The sequence below is a fragment of the Larus michahellis genome, unplaced genomic scaffold (assembly GCF_964199755.1).
Source record: "Larus michahellis unplaced genomic scaffold, bLarMic1.1 SCAFFOLD_456, whole genome shotgun sequence".
Taxonomy (NCBI): Eukaryota; Metazoa; Chordata; class Aves; order Charadriiformes; family Laridae; genus Larus; species Larus michahellis.
This window is the reverse complement of record NW_027436268.1, coordinates 1-27447: the sequence shown is the minus strand read 5'-3', so window position 1 is coordinate 27447 and position 27447 is coordinate 1. Positions and strand designations below refer to the sequence as shown.

Here is a 27447-nt window from a genome sequence, read left to right as displayed (position 1 = left end):
ATGCCGGGGGATGCCAGAGGGATGCCAGGGAATGCCGGAGAGATGCCGGGGGGATGCCAGGGAATGCCAGAGGGATGCCGGGGGATGCCAGAGGGATGCCAGGGAATGCCGGAGAGATGCCGGGGGGATGCCAGGGAATGCCGGAGGGATGCCGCGGGGATGCCGGGAGATGCCAGAGGGATGCCAGGGAATGTCGGAGGGATGCTGGGGGATGCCAGGGGATGCCGTGGGGATGCCGCAGGGATGCTGGGAATGCCGGGGGCATGCTGCGGGATGCGGGGAATGCCAGAGGGATGCCAGGGAATGCCGGAGAGATGCCGGGGGGATGCCAGGGAATGCTGGAGGGATGCTGTGTGATGCGGGGGATGCCGGAGGGATGCCAGGGAACGCCGGAGGTGCCTGGAGCTTTTGGGAGATGCCGGAGGATGCTGGGGGGGATGATGCCATGCCGGGGGGTGCTGAGGGTACCGGGGAATGCCGGAGGGATGCCGGGGAATGCCAGGAGGTGCCAGGGAATGCCGGAGGGACGCTGGGGGGGATGTGGGGGAGGCCGGAGGGATGCCGGGGGGTGCCAAGGGTACCAGGGAATGCCGGAGGGATGCCGGGGAATGCCAGGAGGTGCCGGGAATGCCGTGGGGATGCCGGGGAATGCCAGGAGGTGCCGGGAATGCCGGAGGGATGCCGGGGGGGATGTGGGAGAGGCCGGAGGGATGCCAGGGAGTGCCAAGGGTACCAGGGAATGCCGGAGGGATGCCGGGGAATGCCAGGAGGTGCCGGGAATGCCGGAGGGACGCCGGGGGGGGGATGTGGGGGAATGCCGGAGGGATGCCGGGGAATGCCAGGAGGTGCTGGGAATGCCGGAGGGACGCCGGGGGGGGGGATGTGGGGGAATGCCGGAGGGATGCCGGGAGGTGCCCGGAGCTGTTGGGAGATGCCGGGGGGGGATGCCGGGGGTGTGGGGGGGTACGGGGGGGATGCCGGGAATGCCGGGATGGGGTCGGAGGAGCCGGCGGGGGGGGGCTCTGAGCCTCCCGCCGTGGGGCAGGTGCACGTGGAGCAGGAGCTGCTCATCTACGAGGCCTTCGGACACGACTCCCAGCTGGGGCAGAGCAACCTCAAAGTGCGGTTCAAGAAGGTGAGACGGGGGGGTCCGGGGTCGGGGGGGGGGGGTCTCTGCCGCGGCCTGTGCCGGCACGGCCCCCCCCCTTCCCTCCCAGCCCCGGCCCCGGCCCGAATTCCAACCCCCCGCCCCTCCAGGTCCCCCACAACATCAATTTTCGGGAGAAGAAGCTGAAACAGTCCAAGAAGAAGCCGGAGAGCGCGGGGGGGGAGGAGCCGGGGGGGCCCCGCGGCCGCGTCGCCCGTTTCCGCTACTTCGAGGACATTTACGGCTACTCGGGGGTGAGCGCCGCCGCCCCGGGGACCCCCCCAGGACACCCCCCCCCCCCCGACCACCACCACCACCTTCACCGAGGGTGACCGGGGGGGTGTGTGTGTGTGTCCCCCCCACCTCTCTGTGTCCCCCCCCCCAGGTCTTTATCTGCGGCCCGTCCCCCCACTGGCTGCTGGTGACGGCGCGGGGGGCCCTGCGCCTGCACCCCATGACCATCGACGGCTCCGTCGAGTCCTTCGCCCCCTTCCACAACGTCAACTGCCCCAAGGGCTTCCTCTACTTCAACCGCCAGGTGGGGCCGGGGGGGTCTGGGGGGGTCTGGAGGGGTCTGAAGGGGTCGGGGGGGGGGGACCTGAGGGGGTCTGGGGGGGTCTGAAGGGGTCTGGGGGGCGTTCAGGGGAGGTCTGGGGGGGTCTGAAGGGGTTTAGGGGGTCTGGGGGGGGACCTGAGGGGGGCTGGAGGGGTCTGAAGGGGTCTGGGGGGCGTTCAGGAGAGGTCTGGGGGGGTCCAAAGGGGTCTGGGGGGACCTGAGGGGGTCTGGGGGACGTTCAGGAGAGGTTTGGGGGGTCTGAAGGGGTCTGGGGGGGGTCTGAAGGGGTCTGGGGGGCGTTCAGGAGAGGTTTGGGGGGTCTGAGGGGGTCTGGGGGGGATCTGAAGGGGTCTGGGGGGGGACCTGAGGGGGTCTGGGGGGGTCTGAAGGGGTCTGGGGGGCATTCAGGGGAGGTTTGGGGGGGTCTGAGGGAGTTTGGGGGGGTCTGAGGCAACTCAGGGGGGGTTTGAGTGGGGTCTGGGAGGGCTTTGGGGGGGTCCGGGGGGGGTCCGGAGGGGTCGGCGGAGTCCGGGGGGATTCGGGGGCTCTGGGAGGGCTTTGGGGGGTCCCGGGGGGGGTGTTGGGGGGTGCGCTGGGGGTCGCCGCCCCCCCTGACGCTCGGGGGGGGCAGGGGGAGCTGCGGATCAGCGTGCTGCCCGCCTACCTCTCCTACGACGCCCCGTGGCCCGTGCGCAAGATCCCGCTGCGCTGCACCGCGCACTACGTCGCCTACCACGTCGAGTCCAAGGTACCCGCCCCGCGCCGCGCCGTGCCGTGCCATTCCGAGCCACACCGTGCCGTGCCGTGCCATGCTGAGCCACACTGTGCCGTGCCGTGCCATTCCGTGCCGTGCCGTGCCATTCCGAGCCACACTGTGCCATGCCGTGCCATTCCGTGCCGTGCCATGCTGAGCCACACCGTGCCGTGCCGTGCCATTCCGTGCCGTGCCATGCTGAGCCACACCGCCCTGTGCCGTGCCATTCCAAGCCACACCGTGCCATGCCATGCCATTCCATGCCGTGCCATTCTGAGCCACACCGTGCCGTGCCGTGCCATTCTGTGCCGTGCCATTCTGTGCCGTGCCATGCCGTGCTGAGCCACACTGTGCCATGCTGTGCTGAGCCACGCTGTGCCATGCTGTGCCATTCCGTGCCGTGCCATTCCGAGCCACACTGTGCCATGCTGTGCCGTGCCATTCCGTGCCGTGCCATGCCATGCTGAGCCACGCTGTGCCGTGCTGTGCATTCCGTGCCATGCCGTGCCATTCCAAGCCACACTGTGCCGTGCCGTGCCATGCCAGGGCATTCCACGCCATTCTGTGCTGTGCCACGTCATGCCGTGCCGTGCCACACCCTGCAGTGCCATGCCGTGCCGTGCCACACTGTCATGTCGTGCCGTGCTGTGCCACACAGTGCCATGCCGTGCCATGCCATGTAGTGCCGTGCCATACCACACCATGGTGTGCCGTGCCAAGTCATGCTGTGCCGTGCCGTGCCATGCCATGCCATGCCGTGTTGTGCCACGCCACGCGATGCTACGCTGTGCCGTGCCGTGCTGTTGTGCCACACCATGACGTGCCGTGAGATGCCGTGCTGTGCCACGTCATGCCCTGCCATGTCACGCTGTGCCGTGCCGTGCCGTGTCATGCCATGACGCACCACGCTCTGCTGTGCCAGGCCGTGTCACGCCACACCGTGCCGTGCTGTGCCATGTTGTGCCATGCCATGCCATACTGTGCCACCTCGTGCCACGCCATGTGATGCCATGCCGTGCCATGCCGTGTCGTGCCATGACGCGCCATGCTGTGCCGTGCCAGGCCGTGTCATGCCACACCGTGCCGTGTTGTCCGTGCCGTGCCGTGTCATGCCACAGCGTGCCAGGCCATGCCATTCCACGCCATGCTGTGCCACGTTGTGCCGTGCCGGGGCTCCCTGGCAGCAGCGTGAGCCGCGCTCTTCCTCCCCGGGGTGCCGCAATCCCCCTGGGAGGCCACCGAGTGCCACCGTCCCTGGGGACGGGGGGGGAAGCCGGGGGGGGGGGCAGGGAGGGGGGGGCTCCCCCGCGGTGTGTGTGTCCCGTCGTCGTGTCCCCCCCGGGCCCCGGTGCCGACGCCGGTGTCACCGGCAGGTCTACGCGGTGGCCACCAGCAGCAGCAACCCCTGCACCCGCATCCCCCGCATGACGGGCGAGGAGAAGGAGTTCGAGAGCATCGAGCGGGGTGAGCACAGCCGGGGCCCCCCCGTGTCCCCCCCTGCCTTGAGCCCTGGACCCCCCCCTTTAGCCCTGTGGGCCCCCCAAGTCCTGTCCCCCCCCAACTTGAGCCCTGGCCCCCCCTCCCCGAGCCCTGCCCCCCCCCTCCTTTAGCCCTGTGGGCCCCCCAAGTTCTGTCCCCCCCCTCCCTGACCCCTGTCCCCCCCCCCAGGCCCTGTGTCCCCCCCTCTCCGAGCCCTGGCCCCCCACTCCTTTAGCCCTATGGGCCCCCCAAGTCCTGTCCCCCCCCCCCACCTTGAGCCCTGGCCCCCCTCCCCAAGCCCTGGCCCCCACCTCCTTTAGCCCTGTGGGCCCCCCAAGTCCTGTGCCCCCCCTCCCCGAGCCCTGGCCCCCCCCCAGGCCCTGTGCCCCCCCCTCCCCGAGCCCTGGCCCCCCCCCAGGCCCTGTGTCCCCCCGCACCGAGCCCTGTCCCCCCTTCCCTGACCCTTGTCCCCCCCCTCCCTTGAGTCCTGGTCCCCCCAGTGAGCCCTGTCCCCCCTCCCTGACCCCTCTCCCCCCCCCACCAAGCCCTGTGACCCCCCCCCCCAAGCCCTGTCCCCCCTTCCCAGGCCCTGTCCCCCCCTCCCCGACCCTTGTCCCCCCCTCGTCCCCCCTTCCCTGACCCCTGTCCCCCCTCCCCAAGCCCTGTGACCCCCCCCCAAGCCCTGTCCCCTCCCCGACCCTTGTTCCCCCTCCCTGACCCTTGTGTGTCCCCCCCGAGCCCTGTCCCCCCTCCCTGACCCTTGTCCCCCCCCATCCCCCCTCCCCTGACCCCTGTCCCCCCTCCCCAACCCTTGTCCCCCCTCCCTGACCCTTGTCCCCCACCTTGTCCCCCCTTCCCAGGTCCTGTCCCCCCCCCGAGCCTGTCCCCCCTCCCTGACTCTTGTCCCCCCTCCCTGACCCTTGTCGCCCCTGTTGTCCCCCCTCCCCAACCCTTGTGTCCCCCCCCCGAGCCCTGTCCCCCTCCCTGACTCTTGTCCCCCTCCTTGTCCCCCCTTCCCAGGTCCTGTCCCCCCCCCCCGAGCCCTGTCCGCCCCTCCCTGACCCTTGTCCCCCCCTTTTCCCCCCCTTGTCCCCCCTCCCCGAACCCTGTCCCCCCCTCCCTGACCCTTGTCCCCCTCTTTTCCCCCCTTGTCCCCCCTCCCCGAACCCTGTCCCCCCTCCCTGACCCTTGTCACCCCCTTGTCCCCCCTCCCCAACCCTTGTCCCCCTCCCTGACCCTTGTTCCCCCCCATCCCCCCTCCCCAAGCCCTGTCCCCCCTCCCTGACCCTTGTCACCCCTGTTGTCCCCCCTCCCTGACCCTTGTGTCCCCCCCCCGAGCCCTGTCCCCCCTCCCTGACCCTTGTCCCCCCCCCTTGACCCCTGTCCCCCCCCCCGCAGACGACCGCTACATCCACCCGCCAGCAGGAGGCCTTCTCCATCCAGCTCATCTCCCCCGTGAGCTGGGAGACCATCCCCAACACCCGGTGAGCACCGGGGGGGGCTCCCCCCCCCCTTCAACCCCCCCCCCCCTACACTCCCCCCCCCCACCCAGAGCCGGGGTCGGCCCCGGGGGGGGCTGTGGGCCCGACGCTGCCCCTGGGCGCCGGCAGGATCGAGCTGGAGGAGTGGGAGCACGTCACCTGCATGAAGACGGTGTCGCTCAAGAGCGAGGAGACGGTGTCGGGGCTCAAGGGCTACGTCGCCGTCGGCACCTGCCTCATGCAGGGCGAGGAGGTCACCTGCCGCGGCAGGGTGAGGCGGGGGGCGGCCGGGGGGGGGACACCCGGGGGTCTGGGGGTACACACGGGGGTCTCGGGGGACACCTGGGGGCTTCAGGGGACACCCGGAGGTCTCGGGGGACACCTTGGGGGACACCCAAGGGTCCTGGGGGACACCTTGGGGGACACCCGGGGGTCTCGGGGGACACCCAGGGGTCTCGGGGGACACCTTGGGGGACACCCAGAGGTCCTGGGGGGAACACCTGAGGGGACACCCAGGGGTCTTGAGGGACACCCAGGGGTCTCAGGGGACAACCTAGGGGTCCTGGGGGACACCCAGGGGTCTCAGGGGACACCTTGGGGGACACCCAGTGGTCCCGGGGGACGCCCAGGGGTCTCAGGGGATGCCCAGGGGTCTCAGGGGACGCCTTGGGGGACACCCGGGGGTCCTGAGGTACACCCAGGGGGACACCCAGGGGTCTCAGGGACACCCAGGGGTCTAAGGGGACAGACAGGGGTCTCAGGGGACACCTTGGGGGACACCTAGGGGTCCTGGGGGACAGACGGGGGTCTCGGGGGACACCTGAGGGTCTCGGGGGACACCCAGGGGTCGGGGGGGGTCAGACAGGGGTCTCGGGGGACACCTGAGGGTCTCAGGGGATGCCCAGGGGTGCCAGGGGACGCCTGAGGGTCTCGGGGGACACCCAGGGGTCGGGGGGGGTCAGACACGGGTCTCAGGGGACACCTGAGGGTCTCGGGGGACACCCAGGGGGTCTCGGGGGATGCCCAGGGGTGCCAGGGGACGCCTGAGGGTCTCAGGGGACACCCAGGGGTCTGGGGGGGGTCAGACAGGGGTCTCAGGGGACACCTGAGGGTCTCGGGGGACACCCAGGGGGTCTCGGGGGATGCCCAGGGGTGCCAGGAGATGCCTGAGGGTCTCGGGGGACACCCAGGGTCTGGGGATTCAGACAGTGGTGTCAGGGGACCTTGGGGGGGGTCAGACAGGGGTCTCGGGGGACACCTGAGGGTCTCAGGGGACACCCAGGGGTCTCGGGGGACACCCGGGGTGCCAGGGGACGCCTGAGGGTCTCAGGGGACAGCAGGGGTCTGGGGGGGGCTCAGACAGGGGTCTCGGGGGACACCCGGGGGTCTCGGGGGACAGCCGGGGGTCCCCCAGCAGGGGCGAGGGCTCTCCCCAGCTGCCCGTGGCCCCGCCGTGGGGTGGCTTTGGGGGTGTCCCAGCGCTGCTGCGCGTCATCGTCGTCCCCGTGTGTGTCGCGTGTCGTCGTCCCCCCCCCCCCCGCCTCCCGCCCCCCAGATCCTCATCATGGACATCATCGAGGGTGGTGCCGGAGCCGGGCAGCCCCTCACCAAGAACAAGTTCAAGGTGCTGTACGAGAAGGAGCAGAAGGGGCCGGTCACCGCCCTCTGCCACTGCAACGGCTACCTCGTCTCCGCCATCGGCCAGAAGGTGCCGCGACGCCGTCAAGGCCGGGGGGGGGGGCCGGGGGGATGCCGCGGGGGTGACGGTGGGGTGACGGTGTCTCCCTGTGTGTGTCCGCGTGGCCTTCCCGGCGGCGGCGGCAGATCTTCCTGTGGAGCCTGAAGGACAACGAGCTGACGGGCATGGCCTTCATCGACACCCAGCTCTACATCCACCAGATGATCAGCGTCAAGAACTTCATCCTGGCGGCCGACCTCATGAAGAGCATCTCGCTGCTGCGCTACCAGGAGGAGAGCAAGACCCTCTCCCTCGTCAGCCGGGTAATGCCGCCGACGCCGACGCCGTGGCCACCGCGGCACCGCGGCCACCTGCCCTGACCACCCGCCCTGACCGCCGTCCCCTCTCCCCGCAGGACGCCAAGCCCTTGGAGGTCTACAGCGTGGACTTCATGGTGGACGGCACCCAGCTGGGCTTCCTCGGTACGGCACTGCCGACGCCGCCGCCGCGGGGCTCCCGGCACCGCCACGGGGATGAGGGCACCCCCACCGGGGTCGTGGTGCCGCCCCACCGGGGTCGTGGTGCCGCCGTGGGGCTGAGGGCACCGCCATAGGGCTGATGGCACTGCCGCCGGGGTCGTGATACCGCCGCGGGGCTGATGGCGCTGCCACGGGGATAATGGCACTGCCACAGGACTGATGGCGCTGCCACGAGGGTCCTGGCACTGCCACGGGGCTGATGGCACTGCCACCGGGGTCGTGGTGCCACCATGGGGCTGATGGCATTGCCACCAAGGTCCTGGAACTGCCAGGGGGCTGATGGCACTGCACCGGGGTCGTGGTGCCACCATGGGCTGATGGCATTGCCACCAAGGTCCTGGAACTGCCACGGGGCTGATGGCACTGCCACCGGGGTCGTGGTGCCGCCGTGGGCTGATGGCATTGCCACCAAGGTCCTGGAACTGCCAGGGGGCTGATGGCACTGCCACCGGCATCATGGTGCCACCGTGGGGTTGATGGCACTGCCGTGGGGACCCTGGCACTGCCACAGGGCTGATGGTGCTGCCACCGGCATCATGGTGCCACCGTGGGGATAATGGCGCTGCCACGGGGCTGATGGCACTGCCACCAGGGTCCTGGCACTGCCACCGGCATCATGGTGCCACCGTGGGGCTGATGGCACTGCCACCAGGGTCCTGGCACAGCCACGGGGCCGATGGCACCGCCGTGGGGATCCTGGCGCCATCGCGGGGTCCTGGCGCTGCCACGGGGCTGCCGGCGCTGCCACACGGTTCCTGGCGCCGCCGTGGGGCCGCCGGCACCGTGGCACGGGGGGTTGGTGCCCGGGCGGGCGCCGGGGGCTCCGTGGGTGCCGGCGCTCGGGGCTCCCGGCAAACCTGCCTCTTCCCGCAGTGTCCGACCGGGACCGGAACCTGCTCGTCTACATGTACCTGCCCGAAGGTGAGCGGGGCTGGGGCCGCGCCGCGCCGTACCGGTGCCGTCTGCCGGGTCGGGGCCGTGCCGCGCTGTACTGGTGCCGTGCTGGGCCATACTGGTGCCGTGCCGTGCCATAGCGGTGCCATCTGTGCCGTACTGGTGCCGTGCTGGGCCGTACTGGTGCCGTGCCGTGCCATACCGGTGCCATTGGTGCCATACTGGTGCCATCTGGGCCATACTGGTGCCGTGCTGGGCCATACTGGTGCCGTGCCGTAACGGGTTTGGTGCTGTACCAGCCCCGTGCCGTGCCAGATCGGGGCTGTGCCGTGCCGTGCTGTGCCAGCTGGGTGCGGTGCCGTGTGGTGCCATCGTGGGCCACAATGGGCCGTGTCATGCCGTGCCGTAACGTGATGTGCCACACGCCGTGCCACGCTGGGCCGTACTGTGCCATGACGTTATGCCGTGCCGTGCCGTGCCATGCCATACTGTGCCACAACATGCCATGTCATGCCATGCCGTGCCATGCTGTGCTGTGATGTGCCATATTGTGCCATGCTGTGCCGTGCTGTGCCATGTCACGGCATACGGTGCCGTGCCATGTGATGCCATTTGGTGTTGTGCCATGCCACGTCATGCCGTGCCGTGCCGTGCTCTGACATGCCGTAGCATGCTGTGCCGTGCCGTGCCATATTGTGCCATGCTGTGTCACAATGTGCCGTGCTGTGACACACCGCACCGTGCTGTGCCATGCCATGCTGTGCCATGTGATGCCGTATGGTGCTGTGCTGTGCCACGTCATGCTGTGCCATGCCATGTTGTGACACGCCATGCCGTGCCGTGCCATATCACGCTGTGCCGTGCCATATTGTGACACGCCGTGCTGTGCCGTGCCGTATGACGCTGTGCCGTGCCATGTTGTGACACGCTGTGCCGTGCCATATCATGCCGTGCTGTGCTGTGCCGTGTTGTGACACGCTGTGCCGTGCCGTGTGGTGCCATGCCGTGCGGTGCTGTGCCCTGTGACGCCGTGCCATGTGACACCGTGGCGTGCCGGGTTGTGCCATGCTGTGCGGTGCCGTGGCGTGCGGTGCCGTGTGACGCCGTGCCGTGGCGTGCCGTGTTGTGCCACGCCGTGTGGTGCCGTGGCGGTGCGGTGCCGTGTGACGCCGTGCCGTGCCGTGCCGTGTTGTGCCACGCCGTGCGGTGCCGTGGCGTGCGGTGCCGTGTGACGCCGTGCCGTGCCGTGCCGTGTTGTGCCACGCCGTGCGGTGCGGTGCCGTGTGACGCTGTGCCGTGCCGTGCCGTGCCGTGTTGTGCCACACCGTGCGGTGCGGTGCTGTGTGACGCCGTGCTGTGCCGTGCCGGGTTGTGCCACGCCGTGCGGTGCGGTGCCGTGTGACGCCGTGGCGTGCCGTGTCGCCGCAGCCAAGGAGAGCTTCGGGGGGCTGCGGCTGCTGCGCCGGGCGGATTTCCACGTGGGCGCCCACGTCAGCACCTTCTGGCGCACCCCCTGCCGCGGGGCCGGCGACGGCGCCCGCAGGAGCAGCGCCTGGGACAGCAAACACATCACCTGGTTCGGTGAGCCCCGGCCCCCCCGCCCCACAGACCCCCCCCAGACCCCCCCGAGTCCCTCTGACCCCCCCAGACCCCCCCAGACCCACCACAGACCCCCACAGACCCCCACAGACCCCCCCCAGACCCCCCTGACCCCCCCCCGAGTCCCTCTGACCCCCCAGACCCCCCACAGCCCCCCCCCAGACCCCCACAGTCCCCCCTGACCCCCCCGAGTCCCTCTGACCCCCCCAGACCCCCCACAGTCCCCCCCCCAGACCCCAACAGCCCCCCCACCCTCTGACCCCCCCGGCCCCCCCACAGCCCCACAGAACCCCCCAGATCCCCCCCACCCTCTGATCCCCCCACACCCCCACACCCCCCCCACAGCACCCCCGAACCTCTGACCCCCCCCGAGTCCCTCTGACCCCCCCAGACCCCCCCCCAGACCCCCCCCACCCTCTGACCCCCACAGACCCCCCCGAGACCCCAACAGCCCCCCCACCCTCTGACCCCCCCCGGCCCCCCCGCGGCCCCCCCCACCCTCTGACCCCCCCAAGTCCCTCTGACCCCCTCAGACCCCCCCACAGCCCCCCCCTGACCCCCACACCCTCTGACCCCCCAGACCCCCCCTCCCAGACCCCCACAGTCCCCCCTGACCCCCCCCGAGTCTCTCTAACCCCCCCAGACCCCCCCCAGACCCGCCACAGACCCCCCCCACCCCCCCACCCTCTGATCCCCCCCCACCCCCACAGCCCCCCCCACCCTCTGACCCCTCTGAGCCCCCCACAGACCCCCCGACCCCCCCCCGCCCACCCTCACCCCCCCGACCCCACTGACCCCCCCCCAGACCCTCTGACACCCCCCCCAGACCCTCTGACACCCCCCCCAGACCCCCAAACCCCCCCCTGCCCCCCATTTCCCCACTGACCCCCCCCACCCCACTGACCCCCAGGCCCCCCCCAGCCCCACTGAGCCCCCCCTGCCCCCCAACCCCCCAAACCCCCCACGGCCCCCCCCGCTCCCCATTTCCCCACCGACCCCCCCCTGCCCCACTGACCCCCCCCCACCCCCCAGCCCCATTGACCCCCCCCTGCCCCACTGACCCCCAGCCCTATTGACCCCTCCCAGCCCCACTGACCCCCCCCGCCCCCCATTTCCACACCAACCCCCCTCTGCCCCACTGACCCCCTGCCCCCCAGCCCCACTGAGCCCCCCCTGCCCCCCAACCCCCCAAACCCCCTGCTGCCCCCCCCGCCCCCCATTTCCCCACCGACCCCCAGCCCCACCGACCCCCCTTGCCCCCCAGCCCCATTGACCCCCCCCAGCCCTACTGACCCCCAGGCCCCCAGCCCCATTGACCCCCCCCGCCCCCCATTTCCCCACCAACCCCCCCCCCCGCCCCACTGACACCCCCCCCGCCCCCCAGCCCTATTGACCGCTCCTGCCCCACTGACCCCCCCCTGCCCCCCAGCCCCACTGACCCCCCCCTGCCCCACTGACCCCCCCTGCCCCCCAGCCCCATTGACCCCTCCCTGCCCCACTGACCCCCCCCGCCCCCCATTTCCCCACCGACCCCCCCCCGCCCCACTGACCCCCCCCCCACCCCCCAGCCCCATTGACCCCTCCCTGCCCCACTGACCCCCCCCGCCCCCCAGCCCTATTGACCCCCCCCTGCCCCACTGACCCCCCCTGCCCCCCAGCCACGCTGGACGGGGGTGTGGGGCTGCTGCTGCCGATGCAGGAGAAAACCTACCGGCGGCTGCTGATGCTGCAGAACGCGCTGGGCACCGTCCTGCCCCACCACGCCGGGCTCAACCCCCGCGCCTTCAGGTACTGCCCCACGGCCGCCCCACGGCTGCCCCACAGCCGCCCCACAGCACCCCACACCCGCCCCACGGCACCGTCCTGCCCCACCACGCCGGGCTCAACCCCCGCGCCTTCAGGTACTGCCCCACGGCCGCCCCACGGCTGCCCCACAGCCGCCCCACAGCACCCCACACCCGCCCCACGGCACCGTCCTGCCCCACCACGCCGGGCTCAACCCCCGCGCCTTCAGGTACTGCCCCACGGCCGCCCCACGGCTGACCCACAGCCGCGCCATAGCACCCCACAGCCGCCCCATAGCACCCCACAGCACCCCACACCCGCCCCACGGCACCGTCCTGCCCCACCACGCCGGGCTCAACCCCCGCGCCTTCAGGTACTGCCCCACGGCCGCCCCACGGCTGACCCACAGCCGCGCCATAGCACCCCACAGCCGCCCCATAGCACCCCACAGCACCCCACACCCGCCCCACGGCACCATCCTGCCCCACCACGCCGGGCTCAACCCCCGCGCCTTCAGGTACTGCCCCACGGCCGCCCCACGGCTGCCCCACAGCCGCGCCATAGCACCCCACAGCCGCCCCATAGCACCCCACAGCACCCCACACCCGCCCCACGGCACCGTCCTGCCCCACCACGCCGGGCTCAACCCCCGCGCCTTCAGGTACTGCCCCACGGCCGCCCCACGGCTGACCCACAGCCGCGCCATAGCACCCCACAGCCGCCCCATAGCACCCCACAGCACCCCACACCCGCCCCACGGCACCGTCCTGCCCCACCACGCCGGGCTCAACCCCCGCGCCTTCAGGTACTGCCCCACGGCCGCCCCACGGCTGCCCCACAGCCGCCCCACAGCACCCCACACCCGCCCCACGGCACCGTCCTGCCCCACCACGCCGGGCTCAACCCCCGCGCCTTCAGGTACTGCCCCACGGCCGCCCCACGGCTGCCCCACAGCCGCCCCACAGCACCCCACACCCGCCCCACGGCACCGTCCTGCCCCACCACGCCGGGCTCAACCCCCGCGCCTTCAGGTACTGCCCCACGGCCGCCCCACGGCCGCCCCACGGCTGACCCACAGCCGCCCCATAGCACCCCACAGCACCCCACAGCCGCCCCACAGCACCCCACACCCGCCCCACGGCACCGTCCTGCCCCACCACGCCGGGCTCAACCCCCGCGCCTTCAGGTACTGCCCCACGGCCGCCCCACGGCTGACCCACAGCCGCCCCATAGCACCCCACAGCCGCCCCATAGCACCCCACAGCACCCCACACCCGCCCCACGGCACCGTCCTGCCCCACCACGCCGGGCTCAACCCCCGCGCCTTCAGGTACTGCCCCACGGCCGCCCCACGGCCGCCCCACAGCCGCCCCACAGCCGCCCCACAGCACCCCACACCCGCCCCACGGCACCGTCCTGCCCCACCACGCCGGGCTCAACCCCCGCGCCTTCAGGTACTGCCCCACGGCCGCCCCACGGCTGACCCACAGCCGCGCCATAGCACCCCACAGCCGCCCCATAGCACCCCACAGCACCCCACACCCGCCCCACGGCACCGTCCTGCCCCACCACGCCGGGCTCAACCCCCGCGCCTTCAGGTACTGCCCCACGGCCGCCCCACGGCTGCCCCACAGCCGCCCCACAGCACCCCACACCCGCCCCACGGCACCGTCCTGCCCCACCACGCCGGGCTCAACCCCCGCGCCTTCAGGTACTGCCCCACGGCCGCCCCACGGCTGCCCCACAGCCGCCCCACAGCACCCCACACCCGCCCCACGGCACCGTCCTGCCCCACCACGCCGGGCTCAACCCCCGCGCCTTCAGGTACTGCCCCACGGCCGCCCCACGGCCGCCCCACGGCTGACCCACAGCCGCCCCATAGCACCCCACAGCACCCCACAGCCGCCCCACAGCACCCCACACCCGCCCCACGGCACCGTCCTGCCCCACCACGCCGGGCTCAACCCCCGCGCCTTCAGGTACTGCCCCACGGCCGCCCCACGGCTGACCCACAGCCGCCCCATAGCACCCCACAGCCGCCCCATAGCACCCCACAGCACCCCACACCCGCCCCACGGCACCGTCCTGCCCCACCACGCCGGGCTCAACCCCCGCGCCTTCAGGTACTGCCCCACGGCCGCCCCACGGCCGCCCCACAGCCGCCCCACAGCCGCCCCACAGCACCCCACACCCGCCCCACGGCACCGTCCTGCCCCACCACGCCGGGCTCAACCCCCGCGCCTTCAGGTACTGCCCCACGGCCGCCCCACGGCTGCCCCACGGCTGACCCACAGCCGCCCCATAGCACCCCACAGCCGCCCCATAGCACCCCACAGCACCCCACACCCGCCCCACGGCACCGTCCTGCCCCACCACGCCGGGCTCAACCCCCGCGCCTTCAGGTACTGCCCCACGGCCGCCCCACGGCTGCCCCACGGCTGCCCCACAGCCGCCCCATAGCACCCCACAGCCGCCCCATAGCACCCCACAGCACCCCACACCCGCCCCACGGCACCGTCCTGCCCCACCACGCCGGGCTCAACCCCCGCGCCTTCAGGTACTGCCCCACGGCCGCCCCACGGCTGACCCACAGCCGCCCCATAGCACCCCACAGCTGCCCCATAGCACCCCACAGCCGCCCCATAGCACCCCACAGCACCCCACACCCGCCCCACGGCACCGTCCTGCCCCACCACGCCGGGCTCAACCCCCGCGCCTTCAGGTACTGCCCCATGGCCGCCCCACGGCCACCCCACAGCCACCCCACAGCACCCCCCCCCCCCCACGCCAGGCTTAACCCTCAGGCATTCAGGTACTGCCCCATGGCTGACCCACAGCCGCCCCACACCCCGCCCCATGGCTGCCCCACGGCACCGTCCTGCCCCACCACACCTTCAGGTACTGCCCCACACCTGCCCCACAGCACCCTCCTGCCCCACCTACGCTGGGCTCAACCCATGGGCCTTCAGGTAGCGGCCGCCCCACACCTGCCCCACGGCTGACCCACACCCCCCCCACCTGCCCCACGGCACCCTCCTGCCCCCCCACGCTTTCAGGTGGTGCCCCACGGCACTGCCCTGCCCCACGGCTGCCCCACGGCGTGGCCCTGCCCCACACCTCGTCCCCGTCCCGCAGCCCCCCGGGGACACCGTGTCCCCCCCGGGGCGGGGCTGTGGGGCTGCCGTGGGGTGTCACCGGGGGGTCCCCAAGGGGGGTGTCCCCCCCCCCAGTGCCGATGTCCCCTCTGGGACACCCCCCCCCCCCCGGTGCCATTGTCCCCCCAGCGCCGACGGTGTCCCCCCAGCGCCCGTGTCCCCATGTCCCCGTGTCCCCGGTGTCCCCATGTCCCCCTGTCCCCCTGTCCCCGGTGTCCCCAGTGTCCCCCTGGTGTCCCCATGTCCCCCAATGTCCCTCAATGTCCCCCAATGTCCGCCAGTGTCCCCCAGTGTCCCCAGTATTCCCAGTGTCCCCCAGTGTCCTCATATCTCCCAGTGTCCCCTGGTGTCCCCCTGTCCCCCAGTGTCCCCAGTGTCCCCCAGTGTCGCCAGCATCCCCCAGTGTCCCCATGTCCCCGGTGTCCCCCTGTCCCCCAGTGTCCCCAGTATCCGCAGTGTCCCCTGGTGTCCCCAATGTCCCCTGGTGTCCCCATGTCCCTCAATGTCCCCCAGTGTCCCCAGTATTCCCAGTGTCCCTCGGTGTCCCCCAGTTTCCCCAGTGTCCCCATGTCCCTGGTGTCCCCATGTCCCCCAACATCCCCCAGTTCCCCGTGTCCCCCAGTGTCCCCCAATGTCTCCCAGTGTCCCCCAGTGTCCCCAGTATCCGCAGTGTCCCCATGTCCCCCAGCGTCCCCAGTGTCCCCTGGTGTCTCCATGTCCCCCAGTGTTGCCAGCGTCCCCCAGTGTCCCCATGTCCCTCGTGTCCCCATGTCCTGCAGTGTCCCCCGGTGTCCCCAATGTCCCTCAATGTCCCCCAGTGTCCCCAGTATTGCCAGTGTCCCCAGTGTCCCCATGTCCCCCAGTGTCCCCCACTGTCTCCCAGTGTCCCCCTGTCCTCAATGTCCGTCAGTGTCCCCAGTGTCCCCCTGTCCCCCGTCCCAGGCTGCTGCAGGCCGAGCGCTGGTCCCTGCAGAACGTGGTGTCCCCATGTCCCCAATGTCCCCATGTCCCCACGTCCCCTGTCCCCCCAGGCTGCTGCAGGCCAAGCGCCGGTCGCTGCAGAACGCGGTGTCCCCAATGTCCCCAGTGTCCCCATGTCCCCCAGTGTCCCCCAGTGTCCCCAATGTCCCCATGTCCCCAATGTCCCCAGTGTCCCCTGCCCCGTGTCCCCGCAGGCTGCTGCAGGCTGAGCGCCGGTCGCTGCAGAACGTGGTGTCCCCAGTGTCCCCCTGTCCCCCAATGTCCCCATGTCCCCCAGTGTCCCCAATGTTCCCATGTCCCCCATGTCCCCAATGTCCCCCAGTGTCACCTGTCCCCCAGTGTCCCCTGGTGTCCCCTGTCCCCGCAGGCTGCTGCAGGCGGAGCGCCGGTCTCTGCAGAACGCGGTGTCCCCAGTGTCCCCCAGTGTCCCCCAATGTCCCCAATGTCCCCCAGTGTCCCCCAGTGTCCCCAGTGTCCCCCAGTGTCCCCCAATGTCCCCAGTGTCCCCAGTGTCCCCATGTCCCCAGTGTCCCCCTGTCCCCCAGTGTCCCCCTGTCCCCCAGTGTCCCCCAATGTCCCCAGTGTCCCCCAATGTCCCCAGTGTCCCCAATGTCCCCCAGTGTCCCCAATGTCCCCAGTGTCCCCTGGTGTCCCGTGTCCCCGCAGGCTGCTGCAGGCCGAGAGCTGGTCCCTGCAGAACGCGGTGTCCCCAGTGTCCCCCGTCCCCCAGTGTCCCCCTTGTCCCCCAATGTCCCCATGTCCCCAGTGTCCCCATGTCCCCAGTGTCCCCAATGTCCCCAGTGTCCCCATGTCCCCAGTGTCCCCAATGTCCCCCAATGTCCCCAATGTTCCCCAATGTTCCCCAATGTCCCCAGTGTCCCCAGTGTCCCCATGTCCCATGTCCCCGCAGGCTGCTGTAGGCGGAGCGCCGGTCGCTGCAGAACGCAGTGTCCCCCTGTCCCTCAGTGTCCCCAATGTCCCCCAGTGTCCCCAGTGTCCCCTGCCCCGTGTCCCCGCAGGCTGCTGCAGGCGGAGCGCCAGTCTCTGCAGAACGCGGTGTCCCCAGTGTCCCCCAGTGTCCCCCAGTGTCCCCATGTCCCCTGTCCCCGCAGGCTGCTGCAGGCGGAGCGCCAGTCGCTGCAGAACGTGGTGTCCCCAGTGTCCCCAGTGTCCCCATGTCCCCAATGTCCCCAGTGTCCCCCAGTGTCCCCCTGTCCCCCAGTGTCCCCCTGTCCCCCAGTGTTCCCAGTGTCCCCAATGTCCCCCAGTGTCCCCAGTGTCCCCAATGTCCCCCAGTGTCCCCAGTGTCCCCCAGTGTCCCCAATGTCCCCAGTGTCCCCCAGTGTCCCCCTGTCCCCGCAGGCTGCTGCAGGCGGAGCGCCGGTCTCTGCAGAACGCGGTGTCCCCAGTGTCCCCAGTGTCCCCAATGTCCCCCAGTGTCCCCCAGTGTCCCCCAATGTTCCCCAATGTCCCCCAGTGTCCCCAGTGTCCCCATGTCCCATGTCCCCGCAGGCTGCTGCAGGCGGAGCGTCGGTCTCTGCAGAACGCGGTGTCCCCAGTGTCCCCAGTGTCCCCAATGTCCCCCAGTGTCCCCACGTCCCCAATGTCCCCAGTGTCCCCCAATGTCCCCTGTGTCCCCAATGTCCCCATGTCCCCAATGTCCCCATGTCCCCTGTCCCGTGTCCCCGCAGGCTGCTGCAGGCCGAGCGCCGGTCTCTGCAGAACGTGGTGTCCCCAGTGTCCCCCAGTGTCCCCCTGTCCCCCAGTGTCCCCATGTCCCCAGTGTTCCCAATGTCCCCAGTGTCCCCATGTCCCCAATGTCCCCAATGTCCCCAGTGTCCCCAATGTCCCCAATGTCCCCAATGTCCCCTGTGTCCCCAATGTCCCCATGTCCCCTGTCCCGTGTCCCCGCAGGCTGCTGCAGGCGGAGCGCCGGTCGCTGCAGAACGCGGTGCGGAACGTTCTGGACGGGGAGCTGCTGGGGCGGTTCCTCTACCTGAGCGCCATGGAGCGGGGGGAGCTGGCCAAGAAGATCGGCACCACCCCCGACATCGTGCGTGGCCGTGGGGCAGCCGTGGGGCAGCCGTGGGGCAGCCGTGGGGCGGGCTGTGGGGAGGGGATGCGGGGCTGGGGGTGGGGATGGGGTGGGTGTGGGGCGGGGATGTGGGGAGGGGATGTGGGGATGGGGTGGGTGTGGGGCGGGGATGTGGGGCGGGGATGTGGGGATGGGATGTGGGGATGGGATGTGGGGCGGGGACGGGGTGGGTGTGGGGCAGGGTGGGGGGCAGCGGTGGGGCTGGGTGTGGGGATGGGCTATGGGGAGGGGATGTGGGGCAGGGCTGTGGGGCTGGGATGTGGGGATGGGCTATGGGGAGGGGATGTGGGGCTGGGTGTGGGGCTGGGCTATGGGGAGGGGATGTGGGGCGGGGATGGGGTGGGTGTGGGGCAGGGTGTGGGGATGGCTGTGGGGATGGGATGTGGGGCAGGGATGGGGTGGGTGTGGGGCAGGGTGTGGGGATGGGCTATGGGGAGGGGATGTGGGGCTGGGTGTGGGGATGGGCTATGGGGAGGGGATGTGGGGCAGGGCTGTGGGGCTGGGATGTGGGGATGGGCTATGGGGAGGGGATGTGGGGCTGGGTGTGGGGATGGGCTATGGGGAGGGGATGTGGGGCGGGGATGGGGTGGGTGTGGGGCAGGGTGTGGGGATGGCTGTGGGGATGGGATGTGGGGCAGGGATGGGGTGGGTGTGGGGCACGGGGTAGGGATGGGATGTGGGGCTGGCTGTGGGGCAGCGGTGGGGCTGGGATGTGGGGATGGCTGTGGGGTTGGGATGTGGGGCAGGGTGTGGGGATGGGCTGTGGGGATGGCTGTGGGGCAAGCCATGGGGAGGGGGTGTGGGCCGGGGCAGGGGGTGGGGATGGGCTGTGGGGCTGGGATGTGGGGCAGGGTGTGGGGATGGGCTCCCCTTGCCCCATAGACGTGTCCCAGGGCTCCCCCTGCCCCATAGATGTTTTCCAGAGCTCTCTCTACCCCATAGCCATGTGTCAGGGCTCCCTCTGCCCCATAGCTGTGTCTCAGGCCTCCCTCCGCCCCATAGCCGTGTCCCCCAGGGCTCCCTCTGCCCCATAGCCGTGTCCCCCAGGGCTCCCTCTGCCCCATAGCCGTGTGTCCCAGGGCTTCCCTTGCCCCATAGATGTTTCCCAGGGCTTCCCTTGCCCCATAGCTGTGTCTCAGGCCTCCCTCTGCCCCACAGATGTGTGTCTCAGGACTTTCTCCGCCCCATAGATGTTTCCCAGGGCTCCCCCTGCCCCATAGATGTGTGTTTAGGGCTTCTTCTGCCCCATAACCGTGTCTCAGGGCTCTCTCCGCCCCATAGCCGTGTCCCCCAGGGCTCCCCCTGCCCCATAGCTGTGTCTCAGGCCTCCCTCTGCCCCATAGCCGTGTCCCCCAGGGCTCCCCCTGCCCCATAGCTGTGTCTCAGGCCTCCCTCTGCCCCATAGCCATGTCCCCCAGGGCTCCCCCTGCCCCATAGCTGTGTCTCAGGCCTCCCTCTGCCCCATAGCCATGTCCCCCAGGGCTCCCCCTGCCCCATAGCTGTGTCTCAGGTCTCTCTCTGCCCCACAGATGTGTGTCTCAGGACTTTCTCCGCCCCATAGATGTTTCCCAGGGCTCCTCCTGCCCCACAGATGTGTGTTCAGGGCTTCTTCTGCCCCATAACCGTGTCTCAGGGCTCCCTCTGCCCCATAGCTGTGCCCCCCAGGGCTCCCTCTGCCCCATAGCCGTGTGTCCCAGGGCTCCCCCTGCCCCATAGATGTTTTCCAGGGCTCCCTCTGCCCCATAGCCGTGCCCCCCAGGGCTCCCTCTGCCCCATAGATGTGTGTTCAGGGCTTCTTCTGCCCCATAACCGTGTCCCAGGGCTCCCCCTGCCCCATAGATGTTTCCCAGGGCTCCCCCTGCCCCATAGATGTGTGTTCAGGGCTTCTTCTGCCCCATAACCGTGTCCCAGGGCTCCCCCTGCCCCATAGATGTTTCCCAGGGCTCCCTCTGCCCCATAGATGTGTGTTCAGGGCTTCTTCTGCCCCATAACCGTGTCCCAGGGCTCCCCCTGCCCCATAGATGTTTCCCAGGGCTCCCCCTGCCCCATAGATGTGTGTTCAGGGCTTCTTCTGCCCCATAACCGTGTCTCAGGCCTCCCTCCGCCCCATAGCCGTGTCTCAGGGCTCTCTCTGCCCCATAGCCGTGCGTCCCAGGGCTCCCTCTGCCCCATAGCCGTGCCCCCCCCAGGGCTCCCTCCGCCCCACAACCGCGTGCCGGGCTCTCCGCCCCACACATCGTGCCCCACACGCCTCCTTTCCCTCCCCCCCCCCCCAGATCCTGGAGGACCTGCTGGAGATCGACCGGGTGACGGCTCACTTCTGAGACACCCCCCGCGCCCCACAAGTGCCTCCCCCACCCCCCACCCCCCGCCCCACAAGTGCCCCCCCCCCCCCTCCCCCCTTGGTAAAGAGCGGGGTCTCCCAGCGCCGCCTGCGGGGTTTATTGGGGCGGGGCCGCCCCTCACGCGCGCAGGAGCCGCGCGAGCTGCCGGCCCTGGGGCACGAGCCCGCACGAGCCCAGGAGCCGCAGGAGCGAGGCCGCCAGGCGCGTGGAGAGACTGCCCAGCCTGGGGGGGGGGGAGAGGGAGGGGGGGGAGAGGGAGGGGGGGGGGAGCCTTCATCGTCACCGCCCTCGTCATCGTCATCGTCACCATCATCATCCTCCCCCCCCCCCCCCCGCCTTCCCCGGCATCGTCCCCCCCCTCCTCACCCTCCTCCTCACCATCGCCCTCCTCACCCCCGCCTTCATCCCCCCCTTCCTCACCCTCCTCCTCCTCACCCTCCTCATCCCCATCACCCTCCTCACCCCCCACCTTCATCCCCCCCGCCTTCCCCAGCATCATCCCCCCCTTCCTCACCCTCCTCCTCCTCATCCCCATCGCCCTCCTCATCCTCCCCACCCTCATCATCCCCTTCCTCACCCTCGCCCTCCTCACCTTCATCACCCTCCTCACCCCCACTTTCATCCCCCCACACCCTCCTCATCCTCACCCTCACCCCCCTCACCTTCATCACCCTCTTCCCCCTCACCTTCATCATCCCCACCCTCACCCTCATCATCCTCCCCACCCCCCCCCTTCATCCCCCCCCCCCCCAGCATCATCCCCCCTTCCTCACCCTCCTCCTCCTCATCCCCATCGCCCTCCTCATCCTCCCCACCCCCACCTTCATCCCCCCCGCCTTCAGCCCCCCACCCTCCCCATCATCCTCCTCACCCCCCACCTTCATCCCCCCCTTCCTCACCCTCACCCTCCTCACCATCCTCACCCTCCTCACCCCCGCCCTCCTCATCATCATCCTCCTCACCCCCGCCTTCATCCCCCCGCCTTCCCCCTCCTCATCCTCTCCTTCCTCACCCCCACCCTCCTCACCCTCACCTTCATCATCCTCCTCATCCCCACCTTCATCCCCCCACCTTCCCCATCATCATCCTCCCCTTCCTCATCCTCACCCTTCCTCACCATCGCCCTCCTCAGCCCCGCCATCCTCACCCCTGCCTTCATCCCCCCCCTCCTCACCCTCCTCACCATCACCCTCCTCACCCCCGCCTTCATCCCCCCCGCCTTCCCCATCATCATCCTCACCCCTGCCTTCATCCTCACCCTCCCCACCTTCATCCCCCCCACACCATCCTCACCCTCCTCATCCTCACCCTCGCCCCCCTCACCTTCATCACCCTCTTCACCCCCACCTTCATCATCCCCACCCTCAGCCTCCTCATCCTCACCCCTGCCTTCATCCCCCCCACCCGCCCCATCATCATCCTCACCCCCACCTTCATCCCCACCTTCCTCACCCTCCCCATCCCCACCTTCATTCCCCCATCATCATCCTCACCCCCACCTTCATCCCCCCCGCCTTCCCCATCATCACCCTCACCCTCCTCACCCTCACCTTCCTCATCCTCACCCCCCATCATCCCCCCCCACCTTCCTCCCCATCCCCCCCATCATCACCCTCACCCCGCCTTCATCCCTCCCACACCATCATCACCCTCACCCTCCTCATCCTCACCCTCACCTTCATCCTCATCATCATCCCCCCCCCACCTTCCCCACCCTCCTCATCCTCGCCCCCACCTTCATCATCCCCATCCTCACCCCCACCCTCACCTTCATCCCCACCATCCTCCTCCTCCCCCCATCCCCCTCCCCCCCATCATCCTCCCCCTCATCTTCATCCCAGCCTCCTCCTCCCATCGTCATCCTCCCCATCCTCATCTTCACCCCCCACCATCCTCCCTGTCCATCATCTTCCTCACCCCCATCCCTCCTCCCTCGCACCTTCATCCCCCCATCTTCCTCATCTTCCTCCCCCCATCATCATCTTCATCCCCATCTCCCTCATCTTCATCCCCCATCCTCATCTTCATCCCCATCCTCCTCACCTTCATCCCCCATCTTCTCCCCCGTCCCCTATCTTCATCCCCCCTCATCATCCTCCTCCCCGTCTCCATTCCCCATCATCATCCCCCATCCTCCCCCTCCCCACCTTCATCCCCCATCATCTTCATCCCCCCATCATCTTCATCCCCCCATCATCTTCATCCCCCCATCATCTTCATCCCCCCACCATCCTCCTCCTCCCCCATCTTCCCCCATCTTCCTCCCGCCATCTTCCTCCTCCCCCCATCTTCCTCCCCATCGTCATCCCCCCCATCCTCCTCCCCCATCTTCATCCCCCCATCCTCCTCCTCCCCATCTTCATCCCCCCATCCCCCTCCCCCCATCTTCATCCCCCCATCCTCCTCCTCCCCATCTTCATCCCCCCATCCTCCTCCCCCCCATCTTCATCCCCCCATCCTCCTCCTCCCCCCATCTTCATCCCCCCATCCTCCTCCCCCCATCTTCATCCCCCCATCCTCCTCCTCCCCATCTTCATCCCCCCCATCCTCCTCCTCCCCCATCTTCCTCCCGCCATCCTCCTCCTCCCCCCATCTTCCCCCATCTTCATCCCCATCATCCTCCTCCCCCCATCATCCATGCCCCCCCGTCATCCTCCCATCCCCCTCCCCCATCTTCATCCCCCCATCCTCCTCCTCCTCCCCATCTTCATCCCCCCATCCTCCTCCTCCCCATCTTCATCCCCCCATCCTCCTCCTCCCCATCTTCATCCCCCCATCCTCCTCCTCCCCATCTTCATCCCCCATCCTCCTCCTCCCCCATCTTCATCCCCCCATCCTCCTCCTCCTCCCCCTTCATCCCCCCATCCTCCTCCTCCCCATCTTCATCCCCCCATCCTCCTCCTCCCCCCATCTTCATCCCCCCATCCTCCTCCCCCCCATCTTCATCCCCCCATCCTCCTCCTCCCCCCATCTTCATCCCCCCATCCTCCTCCCCCCCATCTTCATCCCCCCATCCTCCTCCTCCTCCCCCCTTCATCCCCCCATCCTCCTCCTCCCCATCTTCATCCCCCCATCCTCCTCCTCCCCCCATCTTCATCCCCCCATCCTCCTCCCCCCCATCTTCATCCCCCCATCCTCCTCCTCCCCCCATCTTCATCCCCCCATCCTCCTCCCCCCATCTTCATCCCCCCATCCTCCTCCTCCCCCATCTTCATCCCCCCATCCTCCTCCCCCCCATCTTCATCCCCCCATCCTCCTCCCCCCCATCTTCATCCCCCCATCCTCCTCCCCCCATCTTCATCCCCCCATCCTCCTCCTCCCCATCTTCATCCCCCCATCCTCCTCCTCCCCATCTTCATCCCCCCACCCCCCTCCCCCATCTTCATCCCCCCACCCCCCTCCCCCCCCATCCCCCCCCCTCCCCTCCCCTCCCCCACCTGAGGGCCAGCTCGAACTTCAGCCCCTCCCAGAGGCCCCGCACCCACCGCCCGGCCCCGCCCCGGCCCCGCCCCGCGCTGAGGCGGCTCCAGCTGCGCACGGCGCTGTGGGGAGAGCGGGGTGGGGCGGGTGTGGGGCGAGAGGGGGCGGGTGTGGGGCGGGTGTGGGGCAGAGAGTGGTGTGGGGCGGGGCGTGGGGCGAGAGGGGGCGGGTGTGGGGCGGAGAGTGGTGTGGGGCGGGGCGTGGGGCGAGAGGGGGCGGGTGTGGGGCGGGGTGTGGGGCGAGAGAGAGTGGGTGTGGGGTGACAGGGGGCGGGTGTGGGGCAAGAGGAACGTGTGGGGCAGAGGGCAGGGTGTGGGGCGGGGTGTGGGGTGAGAGAGAGCGGCGGTGGGGCAGGATGGAGGCTGTGGGGCGGGGTGTGGGGCGAGAAAGCAGGTGTGGGGCGGGCAGAGTGCGGGGTGTGGAGCGGAGAGCGGCAGTGGGGCTGTGGGGCGGGGTGTGGGGCGGGATGGGGGCTGTGGGGTGGGGAGTGGGGCGAGAGAGAGCAGGTGTGGGGCAGGGTGTGGGGCGAGAGGGGGTGGCGGTGGGGCAGAGAGCGGGATGTGGGGCGGGGTGTGGGGCGGGATGGGGGCTGTGGGGCGGGGTGTGGGGCAAGAGCAGCAGTGGGGCATGTGGGGCGAGAGCGGGGGCGGGGCGAGAGCAGCGTGTGGGGCAGGGTGTGGGGCGGGATGGGGGCGGAGAGCGGGATGTGGGGCAGGGTGTGGGGCGGGATGGGGCAGGATGGGACCAAAGTGGGTCAGGACGGGGCGGGATGGGGCGGGACTGGGGCTCTATGGGGCAGGATGGACGCCATGGGGCGGTACAGGGATGAATTGGGGTCCTGTGGGGCAGGCGGTGGTGGGGGGGTGCCATAGGGCGGGACGGAGCCAAAGTGGGGCAGAATTGGGGCGCCATGGGGCGGGACTGGGGCAGTACGGGGATGAACTGGGGCGCTATGGGGCGGGATGGGGCGGTACGGGGAGGAATTGGGGCGCTATGGGGCGGGATGGGGCGTAAGGGGATAAATCGGGTTGGGATGGGACAGAATCGGGGACTGTGGGGCCAAAGTGGGGCGCTATGGGTCTGAGTTAGGTCAGTGGGTCCTTGAGGGTCAGTGGGTCTCTATGGGTCAGAGTTGGGTCAGTGGGTTGCTATGGGCCAGTGGGTCCCTGTGGGTCCCCGTGGGTCCCCATGGGTCTGTGGGCCGCTATGGGTCAGTGGGTGCCCATGGGTCTATGGGTCAGAGTTGGGTCAGGGGGTCCCTGTGGGTCAGTGGGTCGCTATGGGTCAGTGGGTCCCAAGGGGTCCCTGTGGGTCAGAGTTGGGTCTGTGGGTCGGGGGTTCCTATGGGTCAGGGGGTTGCGATGGATCCATGGGTTAGGGGTCACGGTGGGTGCCGTGGGCCAGGGGTTGCGGTGGGTCGGGGGTTGCGGTGGGTCCATGGGTTGGGGGTTGGGGTGGGTCTGTGGGTCGGGGGTCGCAGTGGGTCAGGGCTTGGGGGTTGTGGTGGGTTGCGGTGGGTCGGGGGTCGGGGGTCGCAGTGGGTCGCGGTGGGTCGGGGCGTGTCCGTGGGTGTGGGTCAGGGCTTGGGGGTCGCGGTGGGTCAGGGGTTGGGGTCGCAGTGGGTCGGGGATCGTGGGTCGCAGTGGGTCGCGGTTTGGGGTGGGTCCGTGGGTCGGGGTCGTGGTGGGTCGCGGTGGGTGTGGGTCGCGGTGGGTTGGGGTTTGGGGGTTGCGGTGGGTCGCAGTGGGTCGGGGTTTGGGGTGGGTCGGGGCTTGGGGGTTGCAGTGGGTCGGCGTTTGGGGTGGGTGTGGGTCGCGGTGGGTTGGGGTTTGGGGTGGGTCCGTGGGTCGGGGATCGTGGTGAGTCGAGGGTCGCAGTGGGTCGGGGCTCGGGGTCACAGTGGGTCCATGGGCCAGGGGTCGCAGTGGGTCGGGGCTTGGGGTGGGTCTGTGGGTTGGGGGTCGCAGTGGGCTGGGGTCGCAGTGGGTCGGGGTTTGGGGTGGGGGTGGGTCGCGGTGGGTCGGGGGTCGCGGTGGGTCGCAGGGGGTCAGGGTTTGGGGTGGGTCCGTGGGTCGGGGGTCGCGGTGAGTCGGGGGTCGCAGTGGGTCGGGGCTCGGGGTCGCGGTGGGTCGGGGTTTGGGGTGGGTCCGTGGGTCGGGGGTCGCGGTGGGCCGGGGGTCGCGGTGGGTCGCAGTGGGTCGGGGTTTGGGGTGGGTCGGGGTTTGGGGGTCGCGGTGGGTCGCAGTGGGTCGGGGTTTGGGGTGGGTCTGTGGGTCGCGGTGGGTCGTGGTGGGTCGGGGTTTGGGGTCGCTGTGGGTCGCGGTGGGTCGCGGTGGGTCGGGGTTGGGGGGTGGGTCCGTGGGTTGCAGTGGGTCGGGGTCCGTGGGTTGCGATGGGTCAGGGGTCGCGGTGGGCCGGGGTTTGGGGTGGGTCCGTGGGTCGGGGGTCGTGGTGAGTCGGGGGTCGCAGTGGGTCGGGGCTCGGGGTTGCAGTGGGTCCATGGGCCAGGGGTCGCAGTGGGTTGCGGTGGGTCGCAGTGGGTCGGGGTTTGGGGTGGGTGTGGGTCGTGGTGGGTCGCAGTGGGTCGGGGTTGGGGGTGGGTCCGTGGATCGCGGTGGGTCGGGGTTTGGGGTGGGTCGAGGTTTGGGGGTCGCGGTGGGTCGGGGGTCGCGGTGGGTCGCAGTGGGTCGGGGTTTGGGGTGGGTCCGTGGGTTGCGGTGGGTCGGGGTTTGGGGGTCACAGTGGGTCGCGGTGGGTCGCAGTGGGTCGGGGTTTGGGGTGGGTCGGGGCTTGGGGGTCGCGGTGGGTCGCGGTGGGTCGGGGTTTGGGGTGGGTGCGTGGGTTGGGGGTCGCAGTGGGTCGGGGCTCAGGGTCGCAGTGGGTCCATGGGCCAGGGGTCGCAGTGGGTCGGGGTTTGGGGGTCCCGGTGGGTCGCGGTGGGTCGCGGCGGGTCGCGGTGGGTCGGGGTTTGGGGTCGCGGTGGGTCGCGGTGGGTCGGGGTTTGGGGTCGCGGTGGGTCGCAGTGGGTCGGGGTTTGGGGGTCCCGGTGGGTCGCGGTGGGTCGCGGCGGGTGGCGGTGGGTGGGTACCTGCGGGCCATGAGCACGTAGCGGTCGACGGGGGCGCCGAGGGCGGCGTGGAGGCTGCGCACGGTGTTGAGGTTGCGGAAGACCAGCAGCATCGGGCGCGGCAGCGCGCGCAGCACGCGCAGGACCCGCGGGAAGCGCTGCGCCGCCATCGCCTGCAGGTACCCGCGCTCCGCCGCCGACAGCGGCCCCGCGCCCGCCCGCCCCGCGCCCCCCAGCGGCCGCTGCAGCAGGATCTCGCAGAAGAGGAAATAGTCTGGGGGGGGGAACGCGGGGGGGGGGGTCAAGGTTTGGGGGCGCAGACCCCAGGATCCGCCCCCCCCCCCGAAAGGAGCCGCATCAGGGTCTCGGGGGGAGGGAATATGGGGGGGGGCGGAATACGGGAGGGGGGAAT

At 70.5% G+C, this 27447-nt stretch overlaps 2 protein-coding genes across 2 annotated transcripts in view; one reads left to right on the top strand and one right to left on the bottom strand.

Moving 5' to 3' along the window:
- CPSF1 (cleavage and polyadenylation specific factor 1) overlaps positions 1–20570 on the top strand; it is a gene marked incomplete at its 5' end in the record, with an annotated part of 32452 nt that extends 11882 nt beyond the window's left edge. Inside the window, 16 exon segments of the mRNA XM_074571798.1 lie at positions 1046–1135; positions 1258–1401; positions 1533–1685; positions 2335–2451; positions 3831–3921; positions 5335–5354; positions 5356–5420; positions 5547–5688; positions 6973–7125; positions 7242–7418; positions 7511–7577; positions 8508–8555; positions 9957–10109; positions 11786–11915; positions 17963–18101; positions 20420–20570. Of these exon segments, the coding sequence (XP_074427899.1) occupies positions 1046–1135; positions 1258–1401; positions 1533–1685; positions 2335–2451; positions 3831–3921; positions 5335–5354; positions 5356–5420; positions 5547–5688; positions 6973–7125; positions 7242–7418; positions 7511–7577; positions 8508–8555; positions 9957–10109; positions 11786–11915; positions 17963–18101; positions 20420–20467 (1737 nt within the window).
- Positions 20571–27399, bottom strand: LOC141737159 (putative aarF domain-containing protein kinase 5; the record flags this gene model as incomplete). Its single annotated transcript, XM_074571797.1, has 3 exons — positions 20571–20711; positions 23926–24030; positions 27057–27399. Coding segments are annotated over 3 exons (554 nt in total), but the record flags the coding sequence as incomplete, so codon positions are not given.
- Between the last annotated feature and the right edge of the window lie 48 nt (positions 27400–27447).